This window comes from Castor canadensis, chromosome 6 (assembly GCF_047511655.1).
Source record: "Castor canadensis chromosome 6, mCasCan1.hap1v2, whole genome shotgun sequence".
Taxonomy (NCBI): domain Eukaryota; kingdom Metazoa; phylum Chordata; class Mammalia; order Rodentia; family Castoridae; genus Castor; species Castor canadensis.
Window position 1 is genome coordinate 134,766,891 of NC_133391.1, and position 15,784 is coordinate 134,782,674.

The following is a 15,784-nucleotide window of genomic DNA, read 5'->3' on the forward strand; positions in this document are numbered from 1 at the left end:
AAACCAATCACAGGCCTAACTGAAAATACAAACAAATACGTTTTTAGATTATACATAAGAATATTTTCATGCCCTTGAAGTAGAGAACTATTCCTTAAACATACTACTAAAATCAAAACAAAAAAAAAAAAAACCCAACTGCAAAACCAGGTAAATTTAACTAAATTAAGTTTATCAATATATCATTGAAAGAATACAATCTTCCAAGTAAGAAGCCGTATTTACAATACATGTAACTGGCTCATAATTGAACATAAAAAGAACAAGTATACTCCATAGTGCTGAAAATAAAAGAGCTACATCTATATGCAATACAGACTATATAAATACAAGGTTAACAAAGGTCAGACACAGAAGAATATGTACTGTGTTTCCTACATGAATTTAAGATCTAACACAAACACTACTAGATTTTCAGATTTTAGCTGTAGAAGTACAAATAAAAACAAAGAAATGACTGCTCAAAAAAAAGTAAAGAGTAGGGGAGTGGTTTGTTACTGAGAAAAAAAATATGTATAGGACTTCTGATGTTCTGGCAATCTTATTTTTTTTTTGACCTGAGTTGTACTTACACAATATTTTTAAAATAGCAACTGATTAAGTTGTGGTGAGGTGGGAGACACTCCTCCACAAGCATCTCACAGAACACTTCTGCTGAGTAGGTGGAAGATACAAGACCCTAACAATTCTTCACCATGCCATTTCTCAAGGTTGTATTTGCAAAAGCCACTGAGGACTGAGGTATTGTCTCCCTGGGCGACAAAGAGTAGGCTTTTTAACGGCTTGTTGTAAAGTTGCAGGTTTCCCAGGCTCAGTACTCCTTTCCTGGAAGCTGTTGTATGTATAGGCATCTGCCTGGGCCCTCTGTGGTGCCCCCTCCACCCCCTGTGACTTGGAAGGCAGAAAGAACCAACACAGATTTGCTGATGTCATGTTGCTTGTTGTGCCAGGAGTAATAACGACCTTCGTCTCTGCCCCTGAAGTCTTGTGTCTTCTGCCAACATATATAAAAAGGTGACAAGCAAAATTAATGACTTTTATAAGGAAAGGGTGTAGGAAGGTGAATATGGTGGAAGTGGTTATGCACTTATGCATGAAAATGGAAAAATGAGACCTGTTGAAACTATTCCAGGAATGGCGGGAAGAGGGATAAAAAAGGATGATGGAGAGGGTGAATTCAACTATGATATATAATAATAATACATATAATATATTAATGTATAATAATAATATTATATTTGGCAAATGTCACAATGTACCTCCAGTACAACAATATAAAAGAAACATAAATGCAGAAAAAGAAGGGTAAAATCAAATTCAATTCCTAAGAAATTGTATATTTACTTTTAATGCATTTATCTGTATATATGTTACATTTTAGAATAAAAAGTTTTAAATTTTACCTGAATTCTGTTTTTCTTTCATTAACCCATCATTTGCCAAGTGCTTACAATATACACAGGAATATAATCATAAAAAGGACAAACATGATCTTAGCAAATATTGTCAGTGACAGAGACAATCTAGCCCACGATAGATAAATTATGGTGCTGCTTTATGACAACAGAAAAGGACATCAAGAAATGGTTTGGGGGAGAAAAGGATGTCTGCACTATACTTTTATTAATTTTCTTACATTTCAAAAGAGCTAGTTAAACATTTTAAGACAAAGGAGAAACATTCTAAAAGCAAGCAAACTGCCAAAAAAGTGAAAGCTACCAACTGAAGGAGTATTTTGACAAATTCATGTAAACTTAAAAATAGAGTGATTTTGCATATACTAATAGGAAAGAACTGGGAATTTCTCAGTTAGGCATTCATTCAGCAGAGTGCCTTTACTCCCACGTTGCAGTAACTGTTACCCACTGCTCATCATGCATCACTCATTCAACACAGTGGTTCCAAGAATCCTTGGCTTTTCTTCTCCATGCTGGCAGTCTATAGGAGTAGAATCACAGAATGTGATGACTGTTATGGGGGTTCCATCTGACAACTGAAACCTAAATAGGACCAGGGCATGGATGTACTTCCTGGTGTGCCTGAGCCTCGGAGAAGTCAAGATTTAAATGACGTACAGAAGTACTTCAGAACAGAACATGGATAAAGGCATGTGATCACAGGGCTGTAATCTTAAAAGAGATCACCAGAATCTTAATGCACTTGAACTTCACTTGAACCATAACAAAAAATAATAGAATGACACTTATTAAAGTCTGATTGTTCGAGGGGTAAAAATTAAATACTATAATAACAAAGGGGCTTCTTAAGCATTTGTATGGATTATTTACTAACATTTAAAATTTTGCATTATATTTGTTAGGGCCATGTTTATACTTTCATACTGAAAGAAAAGTAAAGATCACATAAAAGTATTGTAGTTTCCAAGCTAAACTTTCTTTACTTTTTCTCTCCTTCCCCTCTTCCCCACCAGAGCAATGTTAGTAAGTACATAGAACACTTATTGTGAAATATAGCTTTTATGCACCAGCATTCAGAGTATGATTTAGAAGGGGTCATAAAATCTAAGAAGGTTCATAGTCTAACTTTGGATAGGCATCCAAGAAACTACTTCATTAAAGGAACTGAACGTAACCGATAAACAATTTGGAATAGAGCTGTCCACTGATCTGTCCAGAAGCCAGCTTGTGTTCAGTCTGCATTTCTACATGGTATCCATGGAAATGAGATCAGGCCTGCACAAAGACAAACAAAGGCCACCTTGAAATGAATGGGGAAGAGTGACAACTGCCAATGTTCAAGGCATGCATCGGCACAGTAGCTTTGCTCATGCTTTTCAAAACACAATGAAATAATCTCTAACAATGACAAAACAGTGTATAACACTCCTTTATTACCATTGCTCTGTTGAAACATAACCTCATTTTTATACAGGAAGTCTTTCAGCAATCTGGATTTATGTATGGCTTCTGTTGTTGAAACTGTCTTTAGTCATTTTAAACTAGTAAGAGGGAGAATTGCAGTCACCCTTTCAGGACATAGAATAATAATGCAGGTGTCTTTGCTGAAAAAGTCTCACAGTTTTTATTAACTATTTGGTCAACAGAAAAGACAAGTCTCTCAAAAGAAGTAAAATGTTTAAAAATTATTAACCATCCCAATTATTCTATGAGTTGAAAACATTAATGAAATACACATTTTGTTCTGGTTAGTAAGTACAACATACATACAAGAGTCAGCAAGCATAGATTGGATAAAATTCTTGAGTATATGCGATTTGAAATAATCAAGAGATTATCTGGAGAAACATAAATCTGTATTTCTAAATGATTAGTTTCTTCAGGAAATCTGACTAAAGCATATTTCTAGGCTATCAAAATTAGAATGTTACTTTGTATTATGCACCCTATGATAAGTATTTTCTTCAAAAGGACTTTAGTGTGGTATGTTCTGAGACAAGCAAAGTTTATAAAATGGAACCTCCATCATTGGAGCAGCCACACTGGAGCACGGGAGGTGCCTCTTCTTACAGGTCTTATTTCCTTCTCCCCTTCACTTCATACTCTTTTTCTTTCCCTCATTGCATTCTTCGATCAACTTTGCCTTTCTCTCATCCATGAAACTGAACTCTCCATTTTATACCCCAAAACATACTTTGCTTTCCTTTTCATGGTCATCTATGGCTTATAGGTAGGCATTGCTTATTGCCAGAGCTGTTGTTGCTTGTCATCAATTTTTCTCCCTCTCCATTCTCTCTGGTAATTTTCCTTTCCACAGACATCTCTTGTGTTGTGGACCTCTGCCACTTACAAATACCTCAATGCAATTTTAAAAAATTACAAGTGTATCATGCAGTATCATAAATAGAAATTCAAAAATCTCATTAAAATAATATTAGACAAGTCTATCTTTGTTTGTTTAGCTGTTTAAGGCAGCTTCTCCTATCTTTCCTCCCTTTTACTACCAAACTTTCTGTCACTGTTATGGTTCTTCTCTTCAGCTTACTTGCATACAACTCCACTGTAGTCTCCCCATGGAGACTGCCCTTGTCCAGGCTGTCGGACTAGCTTGATTTCTGTGAAGAAGTTGATCCTATTGACCAATTCTTCCTTCTCCAAATATTTCTGTGGCATCCCACTTCCTGTAGTCTTCTTTCTGCTTCAAAAATCACCCTGGCCTCTCTGTTCCTCTCTCCTCTTCTGACATGGCCCACTAAAGAAATTCCCACATTGTGGCCAGAGACCTCTTCTAGTCTCTCTTTGCCTGACTCATATTATCAATGCCATGTCATCAATTATTTCCTACATGTGGATGCCTCCTAACTCTCCTCTCTCCTCATCTTACTCTCTTGCCTATTCCCAATGCCACTACATAGAACTGTCAACTAACCTGACATGTACACCTGGATGTCTCAAATGCAACCTGTCCGAACAAACAGATCAACTTGCCCTCAGCACTCCTCACTTCAATAAATGGCACTGAACTGTGTGCATTTTCTATAGTAGAAATCTAAGTATCTGCCTTAACTTTTCCTTCTCTCAGTGACACCATGGTAAGTCAGTTACCAAGTCTTGTCTGATTTTCCTCTTTAACATCTTTCTAATTGGTCCCTTACTCTCTTTCCCACTGCTACTATCTGAATTTTAACTGCCATCATCTCTCAATTGGCACAGCAAACCAATACTTAAACTAAAACTGGTTCTTTCCTGGATGGTCTTGGTGCCTTCCATCTGGCCTCCATCCATCTACCTTCCTTTATGTTATCACAGTGTTCTGCCTAATAAGTAAATCTGAGCATTTCGCTTACCTGCTCAAAGCTCTCAAAACCTTCCCATTGTCCTCAGGATAAAACCCAGGTTCCTTAACCATGGTTTAAAGGCCCCATGGCTGGATGTTGCTTACCTCACAGCTTTTACTCACTGTGACCACCTTGAGCACTATGTTCTAAGCATAATGACCTTCTGCTTTCAATATGTCAGTTTCCCATTTAGAGCCTAAACATCTGACCCAAGAACCAGGAGACTTGGGTCCTACTACTAGTTATGTTGCTCTCTCTTATCTGACCATAGTACGACTTATAGTCATTTAAAATAAAACTGGACTCTATGATCTTCAAGGTCCTTCATGGAAGATATAAAATCTAATGATTTCCTATTCTTTTTTGTCCGCATGAATACTTCTTTAGAGGTTTGACACTTCAGCATCCTAGTGATATTTCTCTGTTCTCTGAACTCAGTGCTGTATCATTCATTAATTATATGCAAACATATGATGACTATTATGCTATAGAAACTTATGTTATAGTTCTAGGTTATATAAAAAATAACTAAGTTTCAAGTTATATGAAAAAAATTAAGACTCTAAGAGGAAATATAGTCTTAAATTTAAGTAATTTAGAAGTTAAAATACAACATAAGAGACTATTTTTCATTCCATCTATCCTTGAAGGTACTCAAGAGTGTACTGGTTTTATCCTTATGTTAAGTGACATGATTTCAAGATGTCTTTAATGATTCTGAACCTCACTTCAATACTTGACAGTATGTTTCTTCATCCACGTGTTTCTTAAGAATAAAAATTCTTTTCCAGAAGTCCCCCACCAGATAGCGCCCCCGCAATCCATCGTTGGCCAACATTGCATTATGAGCTGATGTCTACATCAGATAATGGTGTAGTAGTCACCAGATTGACTCAGGCCAATCACCCTCTGCCTTCCTTGAACCTCCTAGTTGTGCAGAAGAGGATACTAACTTGATAAATGGACTTCTGCTAGAAAGGAAAAAGTCTGGCTGAAACTGGTTAGGTGTCCTTCAGGACTGAGACAATTTACTTACTCCATATTTGAACTTGTTTCTAATTAAACTGCAATCTTTCTAGGCTATATTTTGGAGTTTCTCTGATTCAACTGTTCCTACTATACAGCCTTACATAAAGTAGGTGCTTCATAAAGATTTGATCAAATGTTAGTTTTATAGAATTCACTGTAGTCAGAAATATAATCTTTGCATGGATCATTTGCAGGGGCACAGGAATCACTGTCATCCACAGAATCTACTGTCTTAATACCCATGATATCAGTATTCTTTTCTGTAGAGAGCCACTCTTCTGGCTGTTCTTCCTGATAAATCACTGAGCACCATGACAACTGAAAGAAACAAGGACAAGAAGTCTCCACACCTTTGATTTTCTGATTAGAGAGGCAAGCTTCCATGATTCTTCTTTCTTTGTGTTGTGCTGAACCTTTCAGCAATATTTTATACTGAGTAGGGTTGATGGTCCAGACTAAAACTTACGGTGATGATGTTTACAGGATGCCAAGATACTTTTGGTCTCAAATATTTTTCCATTCTTAATGAATTCTTTATTTTTTACATGCTGACCGAATATGAGTCTTATTTTGCTGAATGTCTAAAATTCATCATTACATCATCTCTTTACATGAACAGGCTTCTCTCTTTGATTATGCCCAAGACTATTAGAACATGAAGACAGGGAGCAGTCATCATCCACTTTAGAAGGGATTCATTGAAGCTGATGCAGTCACTGACTCTTGGTGTTGAAATCTGTCTATCTTGGTGGCCATCTCACAAGGTGATATAGGCAACACTGGAATTTTAATTTGTTAGGAAATGGAGGAAGATGGTGATAATATTTAAGCAGTCAATTCCAAACCTGACTATACATTAGAAATACAAGAGTGGTTGCTTTAAAAATTGGAATTCTGAGCCCCAATCCATGAATTGCAATCAAACAGAGGCTCATGAACCAGAGGAAAGCTCAGCTGAGGTTGGGCAGGTAGAGCTGGTGAGCAGTGGAGGAGGGAAGGTGATGATGATGAGAGAGGTGGTTTAGACTAGGTCCCAGAAATGAGAGATTACATCATGCTGTCCTTTTTGCTATAATAGAAAAACTGCCCTGTTTTATAATTATGTTTGGGGGTTGGTTTCTTGTAGGAGTGGAAAATGGTCAGTTGAAAGAGATGAGAGAAAAATAGAAAAAGCAACAATGCGGTGAAGTCTGGAAAATATTTTAACACGAAACATGGTAGAATCACTTGTAGTCAGAACACACAACGGTATATACAGGTGCATTTATAACACTTGGAGAATATGTCTGTGTGCATGTATGCAGTATGTGTGAGTGTGTACTTTTATGCAGAAATGGATAGAGTAGCAAAAGGTTGAATAAGTAAAGTGTGGCCAGTTGGCAAAGGACTTTTTGTGATATGCCAAGAAATCCAAGCGTTTGAAATCAGGGAGTGGAGTGATTGGAAACAGATAAATGAGGACAATGAAGGGGAGGGATAAGAAATAAAAACAGGAAAACCAGTATAAAAGCTACAATAATCCAGACACAGCAAGATGAGGGCTCGGACTGGTTGGTGGTAGAAGTTGTATAGATTGGTGGAAAGAACAAACAGAATCTGGAGATCAACTGTGAGATACATGAGCAAACTGCTGGCTCTCCTGCGTGCATGATAACACTGCTATTAAGCAGTATAGACAATAGAGGAGAAAATTTTGAAGGGCAGGTGTTAAATTCAATCTAGAAAATGTAGAGTGTAGCATGCTTATACAACATCCAGATGGAGGAATTTACATTCTGGAACTTAGAAGAAGAGTGTGGCTGGAGATTCTGAGTTGGGTGGGAGCCCGCTCAGACAGAACCTGTACAATGAAGAGGAGGACTCAAGATAGAACTCTGCAAACAACAAGAAACAGGACAGGAATTAGCCTGCAAAGAAGACTGAGACAGAGAACAGGAAAGTAGGAGAAAGAGAGAACAGAAGCCTGTGGTGGAGGGTGTTTCAGGAGGAAATTAAATATTAAAAGGAAGATGTTTTCATTATGGAAGAAATTAGAATACTTACAGATCATGGTGAAGTTACATTAGAGAGAGAATCTGAATATGTACATTAAAGAAAGCTGACTCTTTGTAAGATTCTAGGGGCAGTAAGAAGGTGGGTAGAAGGATTCCTTGGCCTGGTAATATACTAGAAAATATGTAACCTCTTTCATTTTAAAGTTACAGTTGCCTTTCTTCTAAGAACTTTTACTTAGTTTGCAGATTATCTAGGCCTTTTATGATCGCTCTCTTCCATTCTCAGCCTGCCTGTGAACAATGAAAAGTGATAAATATGGAACTAATCTGTGAAAACTAATCTCACAGGTGCATAACTAATCTCTTATGCACCTGTGAGAAGGTCTATGGAAAGTGAATTTGAATCTAAGTGTTAAAATGAGATTTGAGGGGATATGTTTCCAAAGTGGTTTGTGTGTATATGCTGGACAGAATGCAAGATGAATAAACACATACACATGCTTACTGTTAAAATTTTAACTTTTATATGTGTTTATATGTCACTATTACACATGCATACAATTTATAAACAATTATGTATATGCATGTTTAGTGATGACGTACATTCAGAAATTTTATATGGATAGTGTAACTCCATAAAAATTTTAAATACTACTAGAAATTTTAATTACTCATGTAACCTTAGATACTTAAAGCATAAAAATGATGCTGCTTTCCTAAAAATCTCAATTGCTATCTCAACAGACAAAGATTTAGTATATGATTTAATAAATTATTTAAATCAAGAGAAATTGTGTTTCTTGCATATGCAAATAACTGGTGCAGGAGGAAGAGGGAATAAATGCACAAAATATATTTACAGATGTCACTGTAAATCACCACTGCTTGCTGGCATTGAGTTATCCTTGTTAGGTAACTGCAGACTGAAATTTCTGTACCTGACTTCATACCTTGCAGCAACACATTCCACTAAGGTGTGTCTCACTGCTCTTCGAGGACAAGCCTCAACATTTCAGAGATTAGAAAATGATGCTATGTTGCCATAGCTTCTTTTAATACCAGCAATTAAAGAGAGATGAAAAGATTAGAATTGTATTTCTGTGAGCTCTTAGGAAGGTTGTACAGTTCCAGGGACCAATTTTCAGTGTCAAATCCAACTTTGCCTGAAATCCCTTGATTAGAGTTGATAGTCTCTCAAACCAACTCTTGTGTCCCCAGGACAGAATTACCTGTGAAGCAGCTGGAACAAGTCAGCAAACAAAATGATGCTGGGTATCTGCTAGAGGATGGGGAAGTCCTACTATTTCTCTTATCTCTGACCTCCAGAAAATGCCACAGGGTTGACTTGGACAAAGTTTCTTCCACCATAAAGAATAGGACTGGCTGAAAGTCAGCCTCAAAGGAGGACAACTCTTCTTTTTTTAAAACACTTGAAAACCAGAGACCATTTTTTGGTTATTGTTTTGATAGCTATTTCGACTACATGACACAATCATGACTCCTTCTCCCTCAAGTAAGTTGTTACATTTAGACACAAACAAGCTCTGGAAAAAGCCCTACCAACGGCATTAGGGCAGCTCCTAGTCACCCGCACCCTCACTTAGTGCAAAGGAAGTCAGGGAATGAGCCGGCCCCATTCCCACGGCACAGCAGTTGGAGTTGCTGCTCCAGCAAATTCTGCGCTTGTGGCATGGAAGATCAAGAAAGTGGAAAGAATGGGCCCATGTTCACATTCTTTCAACAGACGACTCCATTTAGAACAGTAAGAGGAAGGCAGAAGGGAAGGGAGAATTCCCCTCTGCCAAGTACTTAAGAGGCTCTTGGTTTTTCTGTCGTCTAAGGGAAGAAACAAGAATCAGGCATTATTCACACCTTCCGGTGAAATTCAGGCATTTCCAAATCTCCTGCAAAGCCACTGGATTCTGGATTCTCCAGGACCCAGGCAGGCGCAGCATCTAAGCGAGGGGAAGTTAGGAGGACTCCAGTCCACCCACAAGTCCCCAATCAGAGTGTGCGTGTGTGTGTCCACGCGCGGGCTTTTCTCTCCAAGCAGCTGCGGATGGCTGGCAGCCCAGGTCCACGTGGATGGAGAGTAGAGATTCGGCTCCCGCTCCCTCGCGCGGCAGAATCCCAGCCACGCGCGTTCTGGACTCACGCCAGGTCCCCGCACTAACCCCGCGGCCGATGCACAGCAAATCCCGCACTTACCTTGACCGAGTGCCAACAGCAGCCGCAGCGGCAGCAGCAGTCGCGCGCCCCCTGCCTGTTTTGGCCCCATCCTGGGTCTGCCTTGGGGACGGTAGGTGCTCTGGCTTTGCAGAGAATACCCGTGGCCGAAGCTACCAGAACCCAGGCTCTCCAGCAGCGCTCCAGAGGGCTTCTCTCCCTGTCTGGGCTAGTGCAAAGAAAAGTTGCCCGGCAGCTCCTGCAGAGCAAGGCCCGCCCCGCGCGCCCCGCCCGCCTCGGCAAACACCGGATCTGTCCCCGCCACGCCCCGCCAGGCCCAGCCCGGACCCGCCGGCGCACAGCTGTACTGGGCACCCCGGAGCCCCACCTCGATTCCTTTACACTGGACGTCGCGCCCCCGGCAGCCTTTCCTGTCCTGTAAGAGACTGGCCAGGCCCATGCGACGAGAGAGCGTCATCCCTGTCACCACCTTGTTCCCAAAAGGCTTGTCTGTTGCCCTCAGGAGAATCCTCCCCAGGACCCCTGGAGAACATCGGCCCCGCTGCAGCCCTTTGTCTCTACCAGTCTTAGCAGGGGGAGAGGGAACAGCTAGCCCCAAACCACAGTTCCTAGGGTGCACGGTGTGTCCCCTTCTGTGCCCAGAGGGCAGTGGGTGGATAAAGGGACAAAAATAGGCTCAGAACGACCAGGTTAGAAACTAACTCATCAGGGAAAATCTGCTGTCAAGTTGTGATTATCCCCAAGGTACTATTTAAGCACCACAAAGGGGTGTGTGTGTGTGTGTGTGTGTGTGTGTGTGTGTGTGAGAGAGAGAGAGAGATAATTCATAAAAGAACTCATAATAAAGAACTCACTTGATTACTGAGTTTAAGTGATTTATTTCAAGATATGTGAGAATACACAGATGAATTCCTGACTCTTCCTCTCCCCCTACATCCCACTGTGACCATTTTCTTCCATTCCTTCAGTCTCAGATCTGGAAAGAAAACATTCTATAACTGTATCTGAAATTTTTTTTTTTACTTATAACCCCAAAGAATAGAATATTTACTTTTGTCCTCTCTAAACCTGATTTTTGGGCTGACAGAGTGGTTCAAGCAGTAAGAGTGTCTTTCTAAATCTGACTTTTTTTTTCCCCTCCAAAAGTCCACCCACAAATTCCCAGTACATTGCTGAAACCAGAATTTTTCCTGTGATGGCTTTCTTTGAACTAATCGGATGTTCTCATAAATTAAACAGTTATTTGTCTTATTGTCATGAGCACCATTCCAAATCTTTATGTGCACTACCACCAGCAGGTGGGGATGCCTCAGACATTACCACTAAGCCAGTGGAATGGTTCTAGGGGAGAAGAATGTAATTAACTAGTAAAAATCAAATGCTTATTTATTTATTTTACCATAGGTAGGACTGAAGTCTTGAATTTCTAAAGTATTAAGTTGATAATCATCAGGTACTACAGCTTCTGATCTATAAGTTTAACACCTTTGAACCTAAAATACATAGCCATGGGTTCTTTCCTGTTTACTTATGTCACTTACTAACTCTAGTTACTAATCCTGACACACTGAGGGTACTTTTTTTTTCTGACCTGGTTTGTAATACTCACACATTTAGTAAGACTCCTGCTACCACCTGAGAGGCTTAGGGAGCATCTCACTAACCCTGACACACAACACCTCTGCTCCTACCAGACTTCTTGTGGGAAGTCAGCCAGGTTTCAGGAAGATGAGTATCTGTCTGTTTCCTTCTGACTCACTGAAATGTGAGTAAGTATTTGGAATGTACCTTTGTTTGGGAGGCAGGATAGCTCCCTTAATGTGCTTTGTCTCTGGGAGCTGGAGAGGAATATGCACCTTTCTTTACTTTTGTTCTCAGAACTGAACACTTCAATGTTACATTGCTATGAAGCACATATTTTTCCAGAGCAGGTAAATTTCTTCTCAGGAAATAAGAAACAAACCCCTGCCTCACAATAATTTAAAGAGCATAAAGAATTCCTGAGGCAAAATGGTTTGAGAACCACCTAGGTGTTCCAGATGTCACATTCTGAGCAGGAGATAAGGAAGGTTAAGGCAGGGCTTCTCAACTCTGGTCTCAGGAGCCTTTTATGCCCTTCAAGCTGTTAAAGAGCTTTTATTTTTTGTGAATTATTCCTTAGTGATGTTTACCATATAAGAAGTTAAAACATATTATTCCCCAGATATTTATGTATTAGTCACCTTTTAAATAACATAGGCCTATTGCAGGTTGACATAAATAGAATGTATTTTATGAAATAAAATAACTATGTTTCCAAAAATAAGATAAAATAACTCATGAAAACAGTAGGTTTGTTTTATATTTTTGTCGTTCTTTCTAATATCTGACTTAAAAATATACACTGTGATTCTGATATCCACTTCAGCATTCAATCTGTTGTGACAAGTCCTACTGATATGTATTGGAAAGTCCCATAGATATGTATTGAGAAAAAACAGGAGACAATTTTGAACAATCCTGATATAACATAAGTGGTAGTCTCTTAAAGGCAGGTTGCAATGTGGAAACTGATACTGTATCAATGACTCTTAAAAATGCATTGGTCTACTGACCTCCCCCACCTTCCTTCTCTCTCTCTCTCTCTCTCTCTCTCCTTCTCTCTCTCCCTCTCCATCAGAGTAAATATGAACATAGTAAAAAAGGTAAATAATGTTTTAGTATTATAATAAAAATAATTTTGACATCATTGAGCATTTGAAAGGGTCATGAGACACCCAGAGACTATACTCTGAGATCACTCTCAGGTGGAGTGAGGCCCTTTTGTGTTTTCCTTCTCTTAGCTTTAGGCAGGAGTTTCTCGGTAAGGAGTTCAGCAAACTGATGGGGTTTTTTCCCAGAATTCCTTTGTGATCTCTTTTATCGGCATGCCCTGTTGTTCTTTGCTTATTTCTTCCCCATGTATATAATCACCAAACCAGAAATCTCTTTCCGCCTAAGGACTACCAGGAAGCAAACTTACTATCATACCAATTGTCTTTACACTCTACCATGACTCTCTGTACCACCTTTTATTCTTTCATTGTTTCTTTTTGATTGTTCACCACAATGACAGTCTCCTACATAATTTCTCTATGCTTCTTTCTCTATCATGTCCTGTCTAACCTTAATATCCATCATCACAATTTTCTTTCTAAATCACAGGTTTGATCTGAAAATCTTTGTATGTCTATCAAGCTTCTTACAATCAATTCCAGGTGAGTTCTAACCTGTCTGTGCAGTCTGTCTCACTATTGTTCTCTCTAGCACTCTACATTTCAGCCCAAATCACCTATTCATTGACCTGCTTCTCTCATTCTTCTTTGCTAATACCTTAGCTTTTTTTTTTTTAAACTTCAAGTGGCTTTCTCTTTTTTCTCTATTCTTTCAAATGCTACTTCAAGGCTCCAGTCAAAATGTGTATTATCTACACAACTTTTCCCATCTCCTTCATTGAGAACTCTTTATTCTTTGCTGGCTCTTGGTTTTCTCTCTTTTTCAAACCCAAATAATCCTTATTTTGTTTGTAATATTGCATGATGAATTTAATTCCATGTGTATACTTTACTTTCTCACATAAATGCTGTATCTCTGTAATCTCATTTGTTTATGTCACATGAATCTAGTCTATACCTGGTCAATAATAAATAGTTACTTAATTGAAATGAATTTCCTGAGAGCTTCACATTTTTTTCCTTATATCAAAAATGGTAGCAAATGTGAAATTCTATGTAAGTCTTGGGAAAATTGGAAAGGAAGTAACTAGTATCTCCCAATGTGATTGAGTAAATCTCAGAATCCATTGAACTTAATTCATCTACTGGTCTCCAAGCACTGACGAAGTTGCATAATGTCTGAAAAGAAAAGAAATGTTTCCAACTTAAGCAAAATAAAAAAATCAGAAATAAAATAATTCTATGTTCCCTAATTCCTTGGAACCATCAATATACCTATAAATTTTGTTCCATACTTCTATCTCTGTTAGATTTGGCTAGCCTTATTTTTTTTTTATATGTGGCAAGCATGCCAAGCAATCTGCCAGCTATACCCGCGTGGCCTTCTTAGACTCAGCTGCTCATGACCCCTCCAGAAGTGGCTGCGCCACCTAATCTATCCTAGTCCTCGGCAGACACCTGACTGAAGCCGCATTGATCAGACTCATTCCTGCAGGGATTTGTATTCAGGACAGAGACAGTCCAAAATCTTTGCTGAACACGTGGACTAGAAGTTGGTGTTCTCTTGGGACAACTGTTTTCTTTAATGACTAATAGAAAAAACCGATATGAAAATTTCACAAATACCATTCTCTGACTATAATGAAATAAAACTACAAAATAAAAACACATAAAAATGAAAAGACCCTTTCACTGCTGAATAAAAATAACATTTTGAATTAAAAAAAGGAAAAAAAAGCAAATTTTCAGACTTTCTAGGAAATAAAATATATCAGAATTTATGGGTGATGAAATACAGGTTCAAAGTTCCCAATTTGCTTAGACAAACATGGATAAGTAAAAAATTGAGGCTTGCCAATATTGCTTTTTCCTTCCTAGAACATGCTTCCTTCCATTTTTTTCCTGTTGCACTTTCACCCTTCTTTTCACATCCATTAGAATTTAGTGTCTTCATTGAACATCTCTTTTTGTTTTCCAAAACTAAATACAAGGTCTTAAGTCTCTTCTATTTTCAGTTTTTAAGCTTTTGGAGATCTAGCTGCCTTCTTACCTTTAATTCCATAAAATGTCTCTGTCCCTCCCTAACAGCTTCCCTTTTTCTCTTAAGCTCATTTGAGCAGGTTGCTAATCTTTGCACTAGATTCCATTTGGCAAATCTCATCCCTTATGGGAAATCCTTAAGTACAATGAACATGTCTCATTAACTTTTTTAATGTGCACAGGCCTGACGCTAAGTTGATGCCCAATAAATACTTAACTAATGAATAAATATATTTGTTTAACTAATGACTAATGTCTTCAATTAAGATGAATCAGATAAAAGAAGAAGTTAAAAAGTGTATTTCTTAGAATATGGAAAAGCTCAATGAAGGGAAAACATTGCTCATATGAACTTAAGATAGCTTCTAAAGAAATGTGTCTTATGATGATGGATCAAGGCTGTTTATGGATATCTGTTACTCTGCTCTCTATAATACAAAAGTGTTTCAGTTAGAAATCAGTTATTTTTTAAGAAGGAAAAAAACAATCTTCTTTAAACTAGCTTAAGTCAATGTATAATTAATTAAAAAAATATGAAGAAATTGTAAAGAACCCTGAGACATGAATTACAGCCTGATCTAGGTATCTAAGGTGGAAATGGTACCTAATTCCTAGGTCCCAGGAATTGTGTGAATGTTCAGCTTTGCCTCTCTGTGTCCTTGCTCCCCTCTGCTCTCTATAGAGTGACTTCTCTTTACTCACCATTTCCTTTGCCCTAGAACTTCAACTTGCAAGTGCCTTTAGTTTTCACAACTTATCTCTACTTTGGATTCAATAAGACCTAATTTTAACTCAGTAAAAGGTCTGCAATTTGGCACACACTACTCAAGATGATTGTTTTTCTTTCAGTCCTTGGCCAAGGAGACACAGTTTTTAATCCTTTAATTCTTCTTATCTTTTTTTTTTTTTTTTTGTCTGAAAGCAAGAGCCCTCTTTTCTCAGCCATTTTGCTACTTAGCTTTTAGTGCATCTCATGGGTGACATTAACTCCTATTTTGTTTGAAGTAATTTTGATACTACAATTTAGATTAGAGTCTGTTCTTTCAGATGGAAAATACACATTTTAAATGTTTAACTTCAAAAAA

The 15,784-nt window shown here is 38.3% G+C and overlaps 1 protein-coding gene across 1 annotated transcript in view; it reads right to left on the bottom strand.

Moving 5' to 3' along the window:
- Itga2 (integrin subunit alpha 2) overlaps window positions 1-10,219 on the bottom strand; it is a 102,118-nt gene extending 91,899 nt beyond the window's left edge. The window contains exon 1 of the mRNA XM_074077504.1: window positions 9,988-10,219. Within this exon, the coding sequence (XP_073933605.1) occupies window positions 9,988-10,057 (70 nt within the window). The 5' untranslated portion in view covers window positions 10,058-10,219. The remainder of the gene's footprint in view (window positions 1-9,987) is intronic.
- Window positions 10,220-15,784: the final 5,565 nt, after the last annotated feature.